General features: G+C 42.7%; 2 protein-coding genes across 6 annotated transcripts in view; both read right to left on the bottom strand.

Annotated features, from left to right (window-relative positions):
• The window catches only part of SCN3B (sodium voltage-gated channel beta subunit 3), a 63,952-nt gene extending 48,439 nt beyond the window's left edge, over positions 1-15,513 (bottom strand). For all 3 annotated transcript variants that reach the window (XR_014879712.1, XR_014879713.1, XM_085209394.1), the window contains exons 1-3: positions 13,085-15,513; positions 12,623-12,852; positions 12,251-12,336 (exon numbers count right to left, since the gene is read on the bottom strand). The gene's annotated coding sequence lies outside the window, so the exon portion shown is untranslated. The remainder of the gene's footprint in view (positions 1-12,250; positions 12,337-12,622; positions 12,853-13,084) is intronic.
• A 2,176-nt stretch (positions 15,514-17,689) lies between these two features.
• LOC104914348 (uncharacterized) overlaps positions 17,690-21,966 on the bottom strand; it is a 28,119-nt gene continuing 23,842 nt past the window's right edge. The window contains exons 38-45 of one of the 3 annotated variants that reach the window (XR_014879709.1): positions 21,692-21,854; positions 21,218-21,300; positions 20,287-20,447; positions 19,925-20,078; positions 19,386-19,558; positions 19,199-19,277; positions 18,213-18,979; positions 17,690-17,727 (exon numbers count right to left, since the gene is read on the bottom strand). Coding sequence is in view for 2 of the 3 variants with exons in the window: in XM_085209371.1 (XP_085065497.1) it covers positions 18,051-18,322; positions 18,653-18,979; positions 19,199-19,277; positions 19,386-19,558; positions 19,925-20,078; positions 20,287-20,447; positions 21,218-21,300; positions 21,692-21,854 (1,412 nt within the window). In the remaining variant the exon portion in view is untranslated. Of the gene's footprint in view, positions 17,728-18,048; positions 18,980-19,198; positions 19,278-19,385; positions 19,559-19,924; positions 20,079-20,286; positions 20,448-21,217; positions 21,301-21,691; positions 21,855-21,966 lie in introns of those variants that run through there. The other 2 variants (XM_085209371.1, XM_031556870.2) reach the window with 2 other exon arrangements.

The raw sequence follows: 21,966 nt of genomic DNA, 5'->3' as shown, positions 1-21,966 counted from the left end.
GGATTACAAATGAGAAACCAGAACTGAGGGAGTGGAAAACGGGGAGGGTTTGCCAGCTTAAAGCATGTCTGTTCCCCAATTTCCACTTTCATAACATGCTAGAAACTACTTTAGTTTGTGAGCTCCCGTCCTCAGAGCTCCTCCCCATAAGAGCCAGGTGGGCATATTACAGTGGTATCAGAGTGGGTGCCACTGTTTTTCAAATGCTGACTCAAAGAAGAGGAAATACAAATGAAGAAGGAAGAGAGACAAAAAATAAGCATGTAAACTATGAATTATGAGGGTGAGCCTGGATTCCAGATATGTGCCCTTGTGTGCTGCTTATCAGTTGGTGATGCAACCCTGCAACACACCAGCAAGAAGTATGTGAGGTGCCAAGCAGCCTCATTTCAACACTTTGTCATTTGCCAGCTGCCAGGAAGGATTTGTTTTCTCTTCTGCTTACAAGACAGGAAAAATATGAAGAGAGATGACACGGGGAGCAACAGAACCCTCTTGTCACCACCCATAGATTTGCTGTACTCAGTCAAAACAACATTTTCAAATTCAAACAGGAAGAGAAAAAAAACGAAACAAAAGGAGGTCTTAGAGGAAAACTTGGAAGACGGATGTGATATGTGTGTTATATCTGTTTTTAGGATTGGCATATGCTCCTGACAGAGAAGTAAAAGAATTCTGTCATAGTAATATCTGTAAAACTAGCAACTTATATCTTTACATCCCCTTGGTACAGAAGGGAGTGGGGAGGAATAGGGGCACCACATTTCCCACATGAGGAATGATTCTAGGGTAAAAAGGCACCCTCTAGAAGATCATCAATGGCAAAAGAAAAAAAAAAAAAGCAGCTTATGGTCTATAGCAAAATCTATAAAACCAGCAAACAATTCTGAAACAGTCTGCTCTCATAGCTGTAGGGTCATTTCTACATTTAACAAGTACTCTTCTGCATTTCAAACCTTGCTTTAGACCAAAACCCTCTTCAGAAGCTACAAGCAGCACAACATCAAACATACCCTCCATGCTTTGGCTGCTTGTAGGATCATAGAATCACCAAGGTTGGAAAAGACCTAAAAGATCATCCAGTCCAACCGTTCACCTATTACCAATAGCTCCCACTAAACCATGTCCCTCAACACAACACCCAGTCTTTCCTTGAACACCCCAGGGTTGGTGCAACTCCATCACACCAATATTTTCTCTGAGAGGACGAGGTGCACTCAGCAATTTGTCTTAGTGCATCAATGCCTGAACAGAGCAGTCCATGTGGGAGGTTAGCCAAGACAATGAGCATCCCAAACAGATGCAGGAAAGGCTGTTCTAAATCTGCTGTTTCTAAATCTGAGAGACTTTCCAGTATTATGTAAGACATCAGATACACTCAGGCAAAATGGACAAACAGCCCAAAGGTATGGAAAGAGTCAATCCTACATTCACTGACTGGCATACATAGCATTTGTTAGAGCTCGTAAGTCTGGGAATTTCTGCATTGGACAACATGGGTCATTGCATAACAGTAAACAGCAGGTAGGACCTCTCAGTCCAGTATAACCATCCTCCATTGACACATAAGCCATGAGGTTACTGATGCAACTGAACATGGAATTGTCCACAAAAGTCTCGTTTAATTTAGTCCAGAGAATGCTGCTGTACCCAGCAGTGTCTATTCACAAGAACAAGTACAAAGAAGGATGCAAACTATTCGCAAACTGATGTTAATTCAACAAGCACAGAGGTATCCTCTCTTCAGTCCCATAATAGGTTTTTAAACAGCAATATTTTGGTCACACATTGATTTTTACACTTACTGTTGCATCATTTATTCTGTGTCACCCTTCTTTGTACTTTTTCAAGATACACTGTAATTCAGAATATGAAAAACAGAGCTGGACTGCTCTTTCTATTAGAGTTGGTAAGAAAATAAGCTGCTTTCCTGGTCAGGCCTATGTACTGCTTTTTCATGTAGTCTTGCAGAGCCTTTCTTTACAAGGAGACTTCAACCTTGTGTAGGTTACTACCACATACAAACTAGCATTATGATTCTTGTGATGGCTAGAGACATAAAGGAACCAGAACCATGGACCACAATAAATACTTCCATGTTAAATATTAAGAAAAGAAAGGAAATAATTTTGACATTCTTTTTCTTGCTTAAAAAAAAAAAAAAGAAACAAAAAACTCAAAACTTTAAAATTCCTTCAGCCAGCTCTGTAACTTCAACAGGAATATATATCACTCTCCCACAGTCAAGGAAGTAGCAATAACTCAAAAGATATGCAAAGCAGAGAAGCAGATTTTGAGCTGCAAGTTAATACACTTACAAGAAGGTTGCTTCTTTTCTGGCTCCATCTATGTTGCAAGCATGCAAGAGTTAAGTTACTAGCTCATAAAAATGAGAAATCTTTCTTGGACACAGAACTGTGCTTTCTTGCTCCAGCCTCAGCCAGACTAGACAGGTCAGATGCCCCCACTGATTGCACTGAACTTCACAGCTTTCCTTTACCTCCCCCTCTCAGCAACATCTCCTTTGCAGTTTTCTCTAGTTTAAACTAGCTCTCACCATCCCCACCTCCCATCTCCAAAAAAACCTTGACACCCTTCCCCTTCTACGTGCTATGTTACCAGACAATTCCTGCACTCTGGTCAAGCAGCAGCCAGCTGAAAGCAGAGAGCTGGCTTCAGGTGAAGCGTTATTCCTCAACAAATGACAGAGAATGTAAGGATGACAGAAAACACTGTGCAATGAAGTATGTAACAGCTACATAGGTGGACTAATTGTGCTGATTTCTCTGCTGTGAGGCCTGTGTCTCAGCCCTGTTAGTATGCTGCTGAAGATTTACTCATAATACTTCACATTGTAGTATCATACTTTCAAGCACGTGGCTTTTCAATCATATAGCCACAAGTACTTTGCCTTGGAATTGGTCAAGCTTCAAGATGGTAACAAATAATACTTACACCCTCTGCTTTAAATGAGTGAGAGCTGAAGTTCTTAGGTGTAGCATGTCTGAATTTTCCCTTAAACTCAAATACAAAAGTGCTTTCTGGCAGTAGTAGCCAAGAAAAACACACGATCTGTAGCATGCAGTCTTCTTAGTGACTCCTTTATGCACATCTCCTTCCCTGTGAATCCATTTCAGAGTCTCCACCTAGGATACTCGTCCCCTCTCAAGGCTATTAATCACTATGAATCCTCAGTGGTACATTTTTAACCACATAATGCAATCTGACAAGTTGTTTGAGAGAGCTTGTGATGCTGAGATTTCATTGAAGAATGGAAGGAGACAGCGAAGACTTGTATCTCTACAGGGTGGAAAATGCCTTTGCTGCCATTAAAGCATAGGCAGGGTTCACATTTCTAAACAAAAGATGCTGCCAAATTATACAGTGGAAATTGTTGTTGTTACCTTTCCTGGTGGCACCACCTCTAAAGCAAGGAATCTTTTCCAGCTAACACCACAACACTGGTGGCCCATGTCAATCTCTGCTAGAAGGGGAAGGAAAATACAGAAATTAATCTCCTTCCTGCAAACATTTGCAGACAACTGCTGTTCTCATTCTGGTGTCAACGCTTACTGAAAATAGAAATGATCTCAATGAATGCTGGATGCACACACACCCTGCTCTCTGTCCATTTAATCTTGAAGCTGAGGAGATTATTGCCGGTACACAACTGCAGAAAGAACTCAGGATTGGCTGCCCAGAAGGGTAAGAAATTCTCAAGGGTCTTATTGCTGATCTGAGACGCAAAGTAAATGAATGCAAACACATCTAAGCCTTGAGGAGAGTCAGTGCTGCACTCACTGGGTACGACTGCAGCGCTTTTCTTGGGCCTTGACAGGATCTCAGTGATGTCTTAAGCACTGAAGTCTTGATTTGCACGGGCTCCAATGATGTCTCAACCCCATCCTCTGCCACACACACCCAGCATGGTGCTGCCTGTGCTCATTTCTTCTGATGCCAGAGATTTTCACAGAGGAAAAACCCCCATCTCTTAAGTCATGCCTTACTATACCTGCTCTAACCAGATCAGTTCATGAACTTTTTCTCAATCATTATTTTGCAGTGAATGAAAACTAGTCCAGACCCACCAGCACGAGAGACCCCCCCAGGAGCAGATATTTTCTGGCAGCTCTGCACACCCCATAATCACTCAACCCATCTAGCTTCCAGGTAACAGCACCAGCAAATACAGTGCAATTTGCATTCATAATGACACGCAATTCCTGTAAGCAAGTTTCCTTCAACTTCACACTGTGAAGTTTATTTCTAAGCTGACAGAAGAGCTTTAATCTGCAGGTGCAGAAGTTGAGGCTGTAAATGAAAAATGAACACAGAAGTGGTAGTTGCAATAGTTTTTATCCCCAACACTCCCTAACAGACTCACTGATGAACCATAATCACGACAGCAGTGTGAGCTCCAGTTCAGCAACACGAGCTACCATTTTGTTACCTATGAGATGCTATCTTAAAAGCTCGTTGGGCATCATTTAAATGCTCACATTACTAATTGTGCTATTTGGGAAACAAAGTTAAATGGAATCAACTGTAACTAGTTTGGTGCAGCTGAATTCTTGAGGAACTTCCAGCAGAATGCCCAGCAGCTCTTTCACAGCAGCCCACTATGTTGGATTTAAGATTGAATGTGAATGTTTCTAGCAGAGCTGTATAGCAAAGCAGCAAAAAAAAAACAAAAAAAACAAAAAAAACCACAAATCTGGAACCCTCTCTTTTCTCTAACAACCTACACTGACATTCCACTGTGTTTTGTATCTAATGCCACCTTAGCAGCAAAATGAATCAGCAGGAAATGACTTTCTGAAAAGACTAAAAGACAGCTTTTCCCTCTGACCTGACAGATTTTTGGAACTGGCTGGACGTTTTGAATACATGTCATAAAACACTTGGAATGATAAAGAATATTTGAATATTCATGTTCTTATAGCCCCTTTTTAACACAGAGAAACTGGTACAAAGCTCTTCATTCAAAACTGTTGCAGTTTTGAATGCACAGCCTCTGCATTTTTGTGATAAGAGATTATCTTAATGCCTGAAAGCAGACTCAACTTGAAGACCAGTTCCTGTTTCAGATAAAGATTATTTCCTAAAACCTTAAGAACTTTCCTTTAACAGAAAAGCATTTGCCAGGTGATCCCCAAGTAAAGCAAATCCACGGATGCTGAACCCTGTCAGTGATTCTCATGCAGTGACTCCATATGGCTCTGCCCAGTAGATCAATCCCTGAAAACTTATTGCCTAGGAAAAAAGAAACCTGGTCTAAACATGCACCAGTTCTGCTACAGAGAGGGGTTTTTACACATCAGAAATGTGAGTCAGGGTCCCACAGGAACAGTTACTTCATTTGACTTCAAAAAGTACAGGTCTAGGTTTACCTCATTGGCAAAGACATAAGATCAGGTCTACTTCCTAACTCTACATTACTGCTTACTTTGCAAGCTCAGCCCTCACCTCTCACAAAACTTAAGAATTATGTTACCGTAAGGGTCAAAGTCCTCAGGAACTTAGAAAATCACTTTGGGAAAAAAAAAAAAAAAAAAACAACCACCACTAATTGCTGCCTTTTTTAGTCAGTCAATTTGGTCCAAAGCCATCGCTGCTAACTCTGAAAATATAGCATTCATTGGACAGGTACAATTAACACGGTAAAGTTCAATGTTCGTTAGCATCCTGGGTAGCCAGAGGGCATGTGGAAGGCACTCAGCTGAGAAACAACTGAAAGAAAAGCCTCATTTTTAGCAAGCAAGGCTGGAAGCATGCCCTACCTCAGTAAAGCATATGTCAGGTGAAATAATTAAAGTCCATCTTGCCTAATTTAAAGCCCTTCGCAAGCACAAAACCAGAGTTGGTGCACTGGCAAGTCTTGACAAGCACGAAGTAGAAGCTTTTCTCTGTTGTCAACAGCTTATAAGATGAACACCATAGATACTCCTCATGACAAGAAACACACAGAAAAGGGTGTAGAAAAGGCAGAAGAGATGAAAAACAGCAAAACTGACCGCAGATGTCTGCTGAATGAGGTTGGTTTGAGTGCTGTGAAATCTCTCACCTGCAAGTCAGCTAACTCACGTGCTGCCATGCTGCCACAGCTCAGTTCTGATTCTTTAAGCAGGAAGAAAAAAAATGATATTAAATACAATACAAACAGCACGGTCTTGAAGTTTCTCAAAAAACCTAACTATTGCTAAGGCTCCTCCAAATTTCAGCCCAGGAAAGAGTTTTTCTCTTGTCCTTTTTGTACACTGGAACTCCACATTCATAAGATTCAGCCCAACTCCGTTCCAATCTCAACACAAAAAACAAATGGTACTTTATCAGTCCCCTATTGTCAGGGGTCAGGATGGGCCCTAACCTGAAAAATCATCACGCAATAAAAATATTGCAAATAACTGCACTATTTATTTTTCCAGCCTATGAATTTTTCAGCCATACAGCACTTCTGTTTTGTCCCACCGTTCCTGCCCTGCATAGTCTCCATACTTCTCCAGCCACTGCTCTTGTAAAACTGGAAAACAGACAGCTGCTTAGGCTATGCAACTGAGAAGCTACAAGAAAAACCACATTGTTCTGCACGGGCCTACCCTCTTAGGCAGAAATTCCTATACTGTCAGTCTGCCAGGTCTGCAGGCTTGCAGCACTGCTTTACTGTCCTGCATGGGGCTTTTCAATGGGGCAGCTGATGCCTACACACATTGCTCCCTATGCTGCAATAATCTCTGCTGCTGGCCTTGTTCAGACCTGCACCTCAGTTTGCATTCCATACTCAGAAACTACTGCAATTTTCTTCCATAGGTAGCATTAATACACTTCCAGGGCTGTATTCCTCCGGAATCTCTGCTTTGCCTCACACTAAGCATCATGCTATTTTTGCTAACTAAAGGAGACAAATACCCAAAAAATATTACAAATTGCCACAGATCTGCAGTTCAGTGGCAATGAAGTTGCACAGCACAATTTTGAAAAACTTGCAATGAGCACAAAATCCATTTGTTTGCCTTCAAATAGCTTGTTGGAGCAGGCCACTAGGAGATTCAACAGAAATACACTGTATACGTAGTACAGAACATTACAGAAGAACTGCTGCAGCTAACAGACACTTGATAAGGTAATTCCAATCAAAAGCTGAAAACCAGAACTGAAGTAGAAAAATACAGAAGGAAAAAGAGAAAGAGCAAGATATGGAAAGTGATGTGAACTGAGGTCTGCAAATAGGGAGCATGCACTTAAGCAGGAGCAGTCCTGATCCACTAATCCTAGAAGTAAGGCTTTGGAAGAAAGAGGGACAGAAGGAGAGATGGAAAAGTGTGCAGAATGGATGGACGGTGTACACTGGATCAGCAGTGCATCAGAAGTTCTGCACAAATAAATCTGAAACACTCTACTGGGTAAGAGAGTTGATGAGATCCATATGACAAAGCACAGGGAATTCCCCCAAATCAAAAAGCCCCATAGCCTAAAGAAGCTACCTTTATTTCTTCTGGGAAGGAGGAGGGTTAAAGTTCAGCTACCACTCACAGCAGTGCCTTGCAATCATTTATTTTGAGCTTGGTTCTGCTACTTGCCTGCAGGGAGGGCTGGGAGGAGGAAGCGGACACAAAGATGCACTGAAGTTATGTGACAGAAAGAGGTAGAAAAAAAATATACAGCTATTTTTAAAGATGCCCAGGGTGCTAATTCTCTGCAGCTTTCTGCATTTTTAACAAAAAAAGAAAGAAGTCTGGTTTGTGAGAGGAGAATTTGACTTCTAAGTACTGCTTTATAAAGACAAGTGATGTAAGGAGATCTGAGGAAGGGCAACAGCCAAAGAAATGGCAAACTAGCCCAAGAAGTACACAGCAACAGATCACAATATCATAATAAAACCTTTGAAAATAACACCAATTGGACTCGAACAAAACCAGAACCAGGTGGTGAGACCTATTGTCATGCCTGAGCTGAGAGCTCCTGCATCATGTCAAGCCATGAGATGGAAGAGGTAACCAACTCTGACACATTTCTTGTTAGCACACCACACTTCAACAAAGCAAAGGCACGGATTGGGTGATAAGACTCATAAAAAGGGAAACACTTGAGTTATCACAATGTCCTTGATCTCAGATTTTCACTTAGTTCCTCTCTGAAATAAAGTAAGTAGAGATCTGTAGAACACTTTCCATTGGAGAATGTCACTGTTCTCCTGTAGGCTTCGTACTTATAATGCAGGAAATGACTTGGAGACCACAGAAGCTTTTGCTAAATTCCTCAACATATTGTCACACAAAAAACTACTCGATGGATGTGCCAATGTGGAGATTGCTAACACACGACAATGCTCTGCACTTGGCCTCTTGCCTAAGGAGCAAGCTCTTTCTAGAATCAGAGCCTGAATTCTTTCAAGACTTAGAAAAGAAGCCTAATATAATGCTGTCACTAAAAAACAATGCAGAGAAGGACAGCACAGACCTACTCGTGATTTCAGTTTACACAACCTCAGCTCCCAAAGCACAAACATTAACAGACTTAGCCCAAATGTCAGTTACCAGCAGAACTGGAGGAAGAAGCTATTTGTGGCACCTTCCCTATCAAAATACGGAAGTCTTCAGGTCAGAAACACAATGCTGTACTCCTACATTTGCATTTCAGGCATCCAGGTCAGTCACTCTGGGAAATGCATAGGGCTTCCCCCATTCTGACTTTCTGCCCTACTTTGCCACGTTGGGAGCAACACATCCCTGGCCAGAACCAGCCTCTTCTCTTTATTGTGGATGAACTGAATTTTTGTTTATAGTTCTCAGTGGGCTCAAGTCAACTGTGCTAGATTAGACTTGAATTATTCTACACTTTTGTCAGGAATAGCCAATCATGAGCCATTCTGGAGGAGAGTTCATTACATCCTGGACAGACAGAATGTTCCCAAGACAAACCTCCTCCCAGTTGGCCAGCTTTAACTGAACTTTCTTTACTAGGTGCACACCAGGGCAGGTCAACTGGGGTGTAGGAGAACTGCCCCCCCACATTAGCACCACCCAATGAAGTATGAATAGCAACTGGAAGGGTAAGGAGCCGCTTGGCTGCACAGCCTCCTGTTCAGATTGCAGCTGGATCCAGCTTGCTCATTGCTGAGATTAGCTTTTCCCACAAGGTGAATTTCTCCTTGAGTCCAGGATCTGCACAGCCAAGTCTGAAGACTGGTCCCTCCCAGTCCAGAAGGTGAATGTAGCCAGAAGAAAAAGTCACGAAAGAATAAAACCCAACAGGAGTAATTCTGCTGCATGAATACTTCCTTTCTGAGCTTGGCTAGGAGTTTTGAAACTGCAGTTTGCTAACAGAGGGTGGAGAAGCCAAGGTAAGCAAAGGATTTAGAACGCCACAAAAGTCTTCCTCATTCTTAGTTACTGCTGACCTACAAAACACAGGCAAATGCACTACAAAAAAAAACTGTTTAGGGTAGTAAATCATTGATTGGGGACATTTGCTGAGGGACTTAATATGGATTAAATTGTATTGACATCTACAGTTTATTTATCCAGGAAAGAGTTCAGACTGCTCACCCAGTGTAGCACACTGCTTCTGCAGAAAAAGTTAGCTTGCTTCTCCGACGAGACGAAGGAACAAAACAGGTCCTGACCTCATTTACAGCAAATAAACACTGACATTTCAGCAGGTGGAATAAATCCAACTGCACAGGAGCACTAAGAGAGGACCCCGTCTTCTTACAGCTCCCATTTCTAACTTCTTCAGAAGTATCAAAATATAAATTCCAACCACAAATACCCACTCTTTCTTCTGATCTCTCCCCTGGCACTATTTGTAAGCACATTCATTATCTGGCACTTTTCTACAAAGCTCTTCAGCCCAGGATCTGCACTCAGGACTCTGCTAATTCTCGCCTCCTGCCTTCTGACATTGCAGTAAAGCTCAGCCTGTGGATCCCAGTGAGCTGGGTGCTTCAGACAAACTGCTTTGGAAAAATGCACTGAAAAGTGCACGACCTCAATATCCAGCATTACAAGAGGCCTCTGATTTGGACAGCACAAAGACTGAGGTTTTTTTCAGCATAACCCAGGGATCAGCTGGCATCTCCCCTGGCACCACTCACAAAGGGCAACCATGCAGTGGTCCTTCAGTGCAACTTCGTAAGAGCTGGGCACCTGGAAACCAACAGCTTTCAAAATGCCACCTTCTTTATTTTATCTGTGTTTGGTTTGGCACATTTTCTCCAAGAAACGGGCCTATTAGCACCTTTTCTCCTAATCTTGTGGTATTTTCCCAAGAACACTACAGGTGTAACCTGGTACAGCTTTAGAACTAGGAAATATGAAGTTGTTTGCTTTGTTGCTCATAGGTGCAGGAGTGATGGGCTGCAGCAGATTTCTTATAGAGAACAGCATATCTTCTCTGCTATTTTGAGGCTTTGATTTCTCAGAACTTAACTGACTGACAGATGGGTGAGGAGGAAGATAGGGAATTGATGCCTGTTGCTTTTGGTAGATAGGAGTGTATTTTTTGTTTTCTCCTCTAATATTGCCAGTAAGGAGCAGACAAAAAGGGAAACCAAGCTTCTCCTTCCTCAAGAAGGAGCTCTTACTCAGGAAGGATACACCTTGATTTGATTTCCATTTCTCCAGAGTTTTCTTAAGAATGAATTCTGCACATTCAAGAGAAAATAGGGAAACTTCACCCCAAATTAACTGCTATTTCTGGTGCTACCATACATAAATGCTGTTTTCCAACAAACTTTAGTTCACAAATCCAGAGCAAGTGCAACTTTTGTACCTTCCTAGTACCAGCAGAATATGCTTTTGTAGCTCCATCACTTCATACCTTTGGTAACTGCCATCAACAATGCAGCAAGTCAGCAACGTGACCTGCAGTGATCCTTCCAGTATCATCACAGCACACCTTGGAACTTCTGCACATCTTATAGAAAAGAAATGCTACCCATGGGGCACGAAGCATGCCATTAACATAAGTCAGAACAAATAACACAAATGGGGAGTTGAAAGCAGATGAACACTGTGTGACCATAACCACAGATTTCCTCTTTGATTTCAAAGGAAAAAAGTCATTGCTTTTTTTTTTTTTTTTCTCTCCAAAGCCAGGAACAGTGTTTGAATTGCTGGTGAACATCAGTTCCTTGTGGCAGATATGGGTTCCAGGACACTTAACTATTAAATATACCCAAGACCATCATATAGAGCTCACACAAACACTAGTGATTTTCAGCATACAGTCATCAACATGTAAGGAGTCTTACTGGTACATCCCAGTATCCTTTTTTTTCTGTGGGGGCCACCATTAGAAAAATACATTTTGGAGATCATTTCATCTGAAATATTTTCAGCCACAAAATAATGAACACAAAAGCAAGTGTTGCAATTCTGAAATTGTTTGTGAACTTATTCTGAGATCAATGTATCACTGGGTGTTTTACAGAGGGAAGTTATGCTCTCGCTGATTAGGTTTTACAGCCGTTTTTTAAAGAGGAACCTTGAAGAAGAAAGGTTCATCTGTTACTTCTGCAAGTTTATCTTAAATATTATATGCAGCTTTAATATGTTTCTAATTTTGCAGTGTATAAACAAGCACTCAGCACAGATCATCAGCAGGATTACTAGAACCTTACAGATGGGACAAGGTCCATCCCATGCAGCTATGACCCACTGACAAGTGATAAAGTTATTTACCAGGGAGGTCAGGTAAAAGTTGAATTGAGGGCACTAAGGACACGTTAACTTTGACAGCTTTAGAGAACAGCTATGTTAAAGATGAATCCATTACAAGACTGGTCCTGAAAGCAGCAGGGCTGCAGTTTGTCCTTCTGCCAGTTTCTGCAATTCAGCAATATAGCTGTCTGCACGGATCAAGGCTTCATTGGGCAAAGCTATTAAGCATGTATCTGGCTTCCAATGGACTCACTGATGAGCCAGCTTAGCAAGACCACACTTTTCTCATAAAAATGAGTCATTTACTATTTCAGGCTTCTGGGAACATCCCAACAAATTAGATACTTCATCAAGAAATAAGACAACAAGTATACAGATGCCCTCCAAAACCTCAGCGCCAAACAACAGCTTCCCTTTGACTCTATAATAAAGTTACCTAGTTTGTTTGGAAGGGGAACCCCCACTTCTATTCCTGTTGTCCTGAAGTGAGTGACTCCTTTTACGTGCAGTAGAAACACAATGTGCTCATGGACAGAGGTGGAGGCACAGCCAGAGTTAAGTATTAGACCTCATTCAGGCCAGAGACTCACCTGCTGTGGATGGAACCTCCAAAAGCAAGGTTGCTTGTTTGCTGTATTTGGTGACATTTCTCAATCTTCCCACATTACCAATTTAGCTGCAGAGCGTAGAGAAAAAGAAGCTGATAAGAAAAGATCGAGTGACATTCTGGTACTTCCAGGGTATGCTCCATCTAAGCTGTAACTCCAGAACTTCAAAATGAAAAAGTATTTACAAGGATTTTCATTTTTTTTCTTTTTTCTTTTTAGTTTTAGAAAGAAACACTTCCTATTCTGACTATAAATTATAAACTTCTTTTCAGGATTTTATTCCTTCTGGATGAAAGAAACCAGCATTATATTTTCTCCTCTCAGGTTTGGGAACAAGGTTATAGAAACACTCACCTCACATATCAGCCCAGCAGCTTTGGAGTGACAGTGGTCTTTCAGCAGTGGCAGGTTGGAACTGACATGGCTAGGAAATTTCCTTTCTGTACAGAGGGAATCATGGCTTCAATTTGACCATTTCCAAAAGCAACTTGAATTTCTGGTGCCCAGTGAAATTCTCAGTGGACATTTTCATTGGATGTTTTTGTTGGACCTTTCATTTCATCAGTATTTCAAAGTTTCTGGCTCTATATGAGTGAGAAGCAAGTGTTAACTATATGAGCACAGCCAAGCAGGGCTTCAGTAACTGCAACAAGCACCACCATTAATGTTGTCTGGCTTTGTTAACTGAGACAGTTAGCTAACAGCTTCACACAGGAAAAAATGCAAATACTACCCAGGTTGACAAGGCCTTATTTCAGAACTTAGAGCCACACAAAGCCATAAATTGAAGAGATCTTTTTAGGGATCACACCATACCTTTTCTTTCAAGGCAAATGATGCTGGACTCAGTCAGCCTTATCAGCAGTCTCAGGGAAACAGCAGCCTTCCAAACCTGAGGAGGGGGACTTCACAACTACTCCAGAAAGTGCTTGACTTCCAGACTTCAGAGAGGGCTGGAAAAAGAGCTATCAGCAGTAAATACTTCAAAGAAATAATGAAATACACCCTTGCATCACTCCTCTTTGTATTTCATTGAATCACAGAATGGCCTGGGTTGGAGAGGATCAGTTCCAATGCCCAGGCAGGGCTGGTTGCCCCCACCAGCTCTGGCTGCCCAGGGCTCCATCCCACCCTTGGGTGCCTCCAGGGATGCAGCACCCACAGCTCTCTGGGCAGCAGTGCCTCACTGCCCTCTGAGGAAAGGATTTCTTCCTAACACCTAACCTAAATCTCCCCTCTCTTACTTCAGAGCCATTCTGCCTCTTCCTATCACTGTCAGACTGTGTAAAAAAAAAAAAAGTTGGTCCCTTCACCTAGTGGAAGACTGCAATGAGGTCTACCTGGAACCTTCTCTTCTCCAAGCTGAACCAGCCCAACTACCACAACCTTTCTGGAGCTCACAGAGCTGCTCCAGTCTTTGATGATCTTTGAGGCCCTCCCCTGGACCAGCTCCAGCAGCTCCACATCCCTCCTGTACAGGGGCTCCAGACCTGGACACAGCACTGCAGATGGGGACAACCCTCTGCCACCCTTCTATGGGTGCCAGAGCACCTCTATTGGGCTGCAAGCACACACTGCTGCCCCACGTCCCACTTTTATCCATCAGAACCCAAAGCTCCTTCTCTGCAGGACTGCTCTCAAGGAGTTCTCCCAGTCTGTAATCCCACTGGGATTAACTTGACCCAAGTGCAGCATCTTGCACTCAGCTTTGTTCAATCTCATTTGTTCCTTCTTTTCTTCTAGTACTTACCAACAAAACGTGAAAGGTAACATCGTGTGAAACTCTGGACTTTTCATTAACATTCTTTCATTTTGTGGGAAGAACAATCCAACACATTCTGAAGCCCAAAGCAGTTTACTTACAGCTGAAGTGTACTTGTTAAAAGAGCCACAATGGGGATAAGAGAAAACTTCCAGCAGAATTCTACACACATATCTTTGCTTCAATCCAAAGCAGAAAGTTATTTCCATTAGAAAACTGTTGCAATGAAAAACTGACACATTTGCTAATGCCTCCCAGTCTGCCTTTTAAAAATGTAACACAGAGCACGCAGAGGTAACTTTACCACCTATCTAGATGTTTTCCTGTGGATATTACAGAGTCAGCAGTGTCTGAAGACGCTTACCTTCAGGTTGTACTGTTATAAAAGTATCTGCTGATAACCTAAAAGAAAGCAATAGGGAGAGCAATGGCAGCCTTTTCACTGCTGTAATCTAGGGAAGAAAATGCCACTGTTTCATAGTGTTTGCCAATAGGTATATTTGACTTCCATAAATCCTCTTGTTTCCTTAAAGGCCCTTCAAAGTGTCAACAAATAACTGAATTTTCCCAAGGTGAGGTTGCAAAGGAACCAAAACAAACCTTCTGCTTCTGAGAGCAAGCTCAGAAAACTTGTAATCAGCAAAATGAGGCGAGGGCAAAAGAACATGAAGTTCCTCTGGATCCACCAGAGAGTGGGACCAGAGTTGAGGGCTTCTGTGTGGGCTCCTTGGCACTGAAGTCTCACCCTCTAATTAATACACTCTGCTAAGGGAAAATGAGTAAGAACAGATTCGTGTTTAGGAACCAGGAAGGAACAGGTACACAAATTTCTTCACGCATAAGCAATTCAGTAAATTCTGCAGAATGAAAAGAGAACTGGCTTTGTTGTTGGAAACAGCTGGCTGAGGCCTACCTGTGTGGTTTGCCCAGGCATTGTACTGGCTCACAGTCAAGCAATTTTATGTTATTCTACTTTAGCTGGAACTAAGGAATGCTGTGCAGAAAGAGATGGAGCAGGAAGCTACACAAATTGCTGCAGTCATCACTACAGGGAATAATTTAAGTGTACTCACACCTCATTAAGATCAGTAAGATTACAATGAAAACATGCATAGCAGCGTGCCCTTGCTGGGCAAGGCTTAGAAGTAAGGCTCTAAACTGTACCTAAAAGATCCTCAAAAATACCCTTGATGTCAGATGTGAGAGGCTATACAGAACACATTGTTAAGTGGGGGCCATTAGTGCCCTCGCATCATTTCTGCTTTACTGACTTACCAACAGAAACTCTAAAATTAATGAAGAATGTTAAGAAACTCAGCTTCTCTCTCACGTCTACACATTATTGATAGTTGAGCATGAATGTACTTCAATCAACTAAAAAACCCAACAAATATGAATTATCCACAACATAATTGATCATGTGCATCTCTAATTATGTACACATCAATGCTGTAGCCATTGCCTTTTAAGTTAGGTTCCTCAAGGAAGTGAACTGCTGGCTGCTGTACTTTGAAGATGCAATAGTTGTGCTTCCATCTCTTCAATCCTCTGAGCAATGCAGTTCCTCTCTATTTCCAGCAGCAAGGCTTCATCCCTCTTAGTGGCCCAACAATCTAATATTTCAGAATACCGCTGAGCTCCCCACGCTTCTTTGTTGCTTGCAGTCTATTACAGAAAATCAAAACAAAAGCAGAGTGTAAATTCATTGGACAGCATCAAGCAATATCTACGCCACCGAGTCCAGGGGGCAAAAATCTGGGACAGGATCAACTGCTGCCAGCACAATGCACTGCCTATACAAGAGCATGGGATGAGCTGCACTGTGCACACTGACAGCACCCTTAGGCCTTTGCAAAGCCCACTGTATTAATTTCAAAATAATGCAACCCACCTCTAATTAAATCAAATCCTTTGCTTTCCACCACATTGCTGTGGACAGTTGGACTGCATGATCCTGTAGGTCTTTTCCAACCTTGGTGATTCTAGGATTCTTGATATGTCTCAATGAGCTTGCTTATTATTATAACTTACACAGTGGGTTTTTAAAAATAAGCGGAGAGACTAATGAACAAAAAAATTTACCTTAATTATCCAGTATCACATATGGAGATGAGGCCAGGGGAGTCCTGGCTCCCAGGTTCTGCCTATGAAGCGCATCATTTAATTCAAGCTGTTTGTTCCTTCCTGTTATCCCTTATGCTGAAGGGAAAAATCTGTCTCCTCCAATTGAAGATATTGGAACTCGTGGGGCTTTAGGTGTGCATGTAACTGATCAACACAAACAACTCTTTTGTTGTGTAACCTTTTCACCTCTACAATATCGCTAAGCTGAATCACACAGGCACGCACCTACATGAAGGTGAGGTGCTGTGGCCACTGCTCTGGAGCTGCTGGAAGATTACCCAGTAGAAGACAACTCATACCACAAGTGACTCCTCCTGTGTTCTCAGCTCTTTCTCCAAGAGATCCCCATCTTCTTGCAGACTCATGGCCTGTACCGTCAATTCAACAAACGCCTCATTTAGTTCATCCAGCCTTTCCTCCAGTTGTGTAACCTTCAGCTAGAGAACACAAAATAGGAACACAGCAAACATTCTACAACAGCAGCAGACCCCTAGCAGGGGTCACTCTTAGGGGTAGGCAGATAGGCATCCAACTCTAAGAAGAGGTCATGTCATAACAGCAAGTCATGGAGAAGTCTCACTGAATGCAAATCCTTAGCAGTGCCTTAACAGAGAAAGATGCAGAGGTGATGCTCCTTTCCAAACATGCACCAACCAATGCAATGTGTCTGTCAGATTTAGGTTGAATAAGACTATCAAAAATTAGTCTGAAATTCAGGTGTTCATCTCGAGAGCTTAAGAACTTCTGAATTTCTGCTTTCTGAATTAGGACTCTCTGAAGATATTTAGAGCGATGTACATAATTTGGGATATTTGATGACCACTGCCAACTTGTATAGGGCGAGAATTGAAAGACAACAAACATTATTAACTTCCTAAAACACTAGATTTTTTTTTTTCTTCCCCCTGTGCACTCAAAACATCTGGTATAGTTCTAAAGCTGTTGATGGAGAATTGTCAGAAAAGAAACAGCAAATATAAATGACTGACCTTAACAGAAGAGGAGTCTGAATTCCTACTGCAGTCACCTCCCTGGGAATTTCCCATCCTGTCTAAGGTCCTCTCTTGCAGACTAAGGCACTGGTACTTTTGCAGTCTAGACAACCTACTGGGAAGAGAAACAATAGGAATTTCAGGAAGAAATTTCTGGAAGGAAGAAAGGAAGGATTTCACATCAAGTATACCCCATATTTCACCACTTTCTTTTCTGAAAAGAAAAATGTACAGGATGGCATTGTGAACTGTCTCATCCTGTATCTCCAAGTAATTCTGAGTCTGTGAAAGAATTTTTACCAAGGTCTGATGAAGAGGGGGGCTGTTGCAGCCTGCATTCCTGCAAACTTTGACAGAAACAATGTGTTGTTACCCAAAACAGAACAGTAACATATCACTGTCCAAAGTAGATCACTGTACAGGAAATGGATGTTTTTATTTCACTAGCAGTAATGTGTTGATCCACTGTACCTTTCACCCAGGGCTTTTCCCTTGACACGGGGATGTGGTGCTACTCTGATGCTCAGAAGTTCTTTGAGCACTTTCTGAATGTTAAAGCAATCAGACGAGCCTGAGGGGTCCTGAAGTTGGAGCCAAAAAAAAACACACAAAACCCAACACATTCAAACAATGCACAGAGCATCACAATCCCAGACATGATTCTCCCCAACCATCATCTGCTAAGTTTTGCAGGCAAATTAACAAGTAAAACTGGCAAAAGCTGGCTCCTTTCCAGCGAATAGTTTCTGGTCATCAGTTATCCTAGGAAGCCAGACTTAGCTGTAGATCTTCAATCCTTTATTGTATAAGATGCCAGTGCACAAGCAGTGCAGATGAATCCCTTCTCAAGGAGACACTACTCAAACTCTGTACGCCTGAAGAGTTTCCCCATTTCTGCTTCATATTACGGATGTCTATTTAATCTTAACATTTCTAATTGCACTAGTGATGTAGAAGTAGGAAAAAAAACATAGTAGAAATCTACCTTATAAACTGGAGAATCTATTTCTGCCCTATAACACCTCATGGAGTAGTCACTGCCATTAGAGGAAATCACCCTACAAACCTTGTCTGCTATCCCCCATGAAACCTGGAAAAAGGCATTGGCGAGAACCACAATAGCTCTGTTGAGCTCCATCATAAAGCAGGAACGAGCAGTACCAGCTGAGGGACAACCTAATGCAAAGCAAAAGGAATAAATCACATTTGTTAACAGCAAAACTGTTTTAAGTGAGAACACTGAAGGAGCAGTTCTTCTGTGCTTGCAGAATAACAGATTCTAGTATAACCCTTATCCAAGGCGCAAGTTTCCTGCTACAAAGAGGAAACCCAGTGCCTCACAGGATTTATAAAATACTGCCTACTTTTGCAGACAGGACCCTGGAAAAAAGAAAAGTAGATATTTAATTGGGTATCTCAATACAAGATCTCATTTCTCATATGCAAAACAGAGAAGACCAAACAGTGCTGCTCCCATAGGATACACACTCCTCATCACAGCCCTACCTGCTGCAATCCATGCCACAGTGTTCAGCAGGACAGCAATAAACTCCCCAGCATCCTCCAGCCTTGCTGCATGCACGTACAGGTTCTTATTAATGGCATCGTAGTAGGAGTCTCCAAAGCCTGGGAGAAAAGCTTGATCTGGACTCTGGGCAGGAATGGACTGAGCCAGCATGAGCACCAAAGCAGGACATGAGCAGGCCCTGGTTAACAGGTGCACCACTGCACAGCCAAAGCGATACACCACAGACTGGTGAGGTGACAAAGTGGCTGGATCCATGGGGATGAGGGTACTCATATCCTCTGAGGAACTGCCTCTTAAGCATTTCTCTGAAAAAGGAAGATGACAGCTATTGAGGTAAGTGATGCAGCTGGATGCTCCATCTTGCTCTCTTGCACAGGACAGCTGCCTGTCACCTCTAATTTACCCCTTGACACTCAATCTCTTCCCTCCGAGTGGTTGCTTAAGAACGAGGTGTAAGTGAGTCCGTAGGCTTCAGGGAGACAGCCTTCTACCACCATCTTTGAGGAGTACCATGGCACACTTACCGCATTCTTCATGCACAGGGAAGCTGAAGACATCACTCCTCCTATTGAAGAGCCCTCCTTGCTCAGTCAGCTTATAATCCTAAATAAAGAAGGCCTAAGAGTTAAAGAAATGGGCAGGTGGGAAAAAAAAACAAACAACACACCATAAAGGTGAGGGATGGCCCGACAGCAAACACCTGCAGCTCACCTGCCCTTCCATTACTTTTGCTTTATTTTCACTGTGCAGTGAGGATAAAACTGCCACCATGTCCTGTCCATGGATCTGCTGCTCCATCTCTCGTTTCATGTTCTTAGGCTGAGCTCTCCCAAGCAGGATTTCCAGAGCTTTCATCAACTCCATTGCCTCTTGCTGCAGTGCACCTAATGGAACCCAACAAGTGTTTCAAATGGACTGCTATAGGAACACACAAAAAACTGTTCTCATCACCAGAGCAAATCTAAAAACAGACATCTTTCTTTGGAAATCCCATAAGAAGGCTCCAGAACGCCTCTTGGGAAGGTAACCAGATAGCACTGCATTCATTATGCTTTGCTGTAATTTTGGGAGGGTGCTGTAACTCCCTGCTCACCCATTCCTAAGCCGGCAGGCTTGTATCCTCACTGAACTCGTGTGAAGACAGGCTGTCAGCTCTTACTGAATGAAGGCACAATTTCATCGGTATGAGCTGTTTTTAAACATTCCCTCACACTCCACTTCTCTTTTGCTCTGCATGGTGCTTCTCATACCTGCCTGCCCTGCTGCACGGAAGCTGCTGCCGCAGTGCTCCTCATACTGTTCCATGCCCACTGCTGCCCAGCTGCTGCCTGCAGATTTATGCCCACAAATCCTTTGCCTAGTAAGGATTTTCAGGCCCTTAGCATCCAGTGCTCGCACCATGTCCTGTTTATAACAAAGCAGCATTATTCTTTAAAAGCCTCAAGATTCATCCATTTCACTTTCTATCTCTCACACCAAACCAGGGATCAGCATAAACTATTTTATACCAAAATAGGGGACAGCAGGAAGCAAGACCTATCATTCACTGAACTGCCACTTGCAAGCTTCAGTTTCAAGACCCCCTTTCCCACAGTTCTTTCCCCACACTGACCATGAGACCTTGAATCTGCTGGCTGATTCCATTGTAAAACACCAACACATCCCTCCTGTGCTTTGCCAGCTGAGATGCCAGGTGCAAATTCTGATCTTCCAGCTTATCGTACAGAGTGCGGACACTGAAATCCTCCAGGTCTCTCACTGCACAACATCCTGCTGAAACACAAGGTAAGTCTCATGACTGACCACTGGCCACAGATCTGTTCTAAGGTATTTCCCTAGGGGCAACGACTGACTATAGGAGGCAACAGTTTTTTTTGTGTACTGTGAAGAAACACAATGGGTTGAGGCATGCTATGTAAGAGGTTTCGTTCCTTAGTAAGGGGAGGATGACACAGCGTTACTATCAACCTCTAACTTGACCAGCAAGCTGTCAGGGTGATACTTCTGTACTGTATTTACAGCTTTGAGTGGTACTTTATCCACCAGCTGCTCTCAGCACCAATAGATAGTGCCATCTGCTGGGCTCTGGGTGTGCTCCGCTCTGTGAACATCCAGAAATCCCTAAGATGAGGTCATGCCTTGAAGGCTAAAAAGGCCCACAAGTCACCTGTGTTCAGAGAACAGAATTAGCAACAGAATAACCCAGGGAATTGTTTTAAAGATCTTAATTTTCTTCATTAGTCATTTGAACACACTGGTGTTCTAAATGATTTTTCAGGGCTGGTTACTTGCCCTCCTACCATTTAGGAAAGAAAACACTGATCCATCCCCATGACAGGAGGTTACAGACTTCAGATGAATAGATTAAATGAATCTAAAATAGAAATACGTGCATGTGTGTATGTAGGCGTCTGCATACTTGTGCACAGCAGTTAAAGTGACCATACGTGTGCACATGTTTCTGGGTAAGCAGGAATCAAAATTATTGTACCAGTGTAACAAAAGCCAAAGGGGAGAAGCCTAGAACTGGTACAACACCTCACCTTCATTATGCACAGCTCCTTTTTCTCCAAAGGCAGCATCTCCTCCAGAGCCACGAGGACCAAGCATCTGATAGTACAGAAGGCTAGAGGCAATGAAAGAAGATGGTGAAGAGCATCTCTGTGTCTGACATACAGATTTGCATCACTAAAACCAGGCACTGCAGGACTGCTATCCCAGTTCAAGCAGAAGGTGCCACTTCTCTAAATTCAAAACACAGAGAAGAAGAGCAGGCCAAGCAATTCTTAGAGTAGTACCTTTTGCAGAAGACACAACAGAGCTGTCATACACTATGCTGGAAGAGAGCTGGAATACTATTGGGAAACACTGTGAACTTTCCATATAGTTAGAAACTGAATCTGTGCAGTGCTTGCAAGGAGTTCAGCACTGGGTATATCACACAGTAACTGCAACAGGACATGACTATACTGTCAAGGTCCAAGCTCCTGATTATCCACCATGCTAAGGCAGCTCACCTTTCTTTAAGAAGGACGTACTCTGGTGGGATGTGTGGCTCACCCAGGCTCCTCCATCGTGGCTTCCAGCTCATCAGAGGACTAAGGACAGGAACAGTGGGCTGCAGCACAATAGCCAGGGTTGTCAGCAGCACAATTAGGAAGCCCAGAACAAAGAGCACCGCTGGGAAAGCCAAGACGAATGGCAAGAAGTGAGAAACACAGGAAGCAGTGTGCATCAATAGCACGGTCTCCCCTTACACTTTTACTCAGTGCTCTCCTTCCCACAAAAACCA

The sequence above is a fragment of the Meleagris gallopavo genome, chromosome 26 (assembly GCF_905368555.1).
Source record: "Meleagris gallopavo chromosome 26, MGAL_WU_HG_1.1, whole genome shotgun sequence".
NCBI lineage: Eukaryota > Metazoa > Chordata > Aves > Galliformes > Phasianidae > Meleagris > Meleagris gallopavo.
This window is presented reverse-complemented; position numbering and strand designations above follow the sequence as displayed.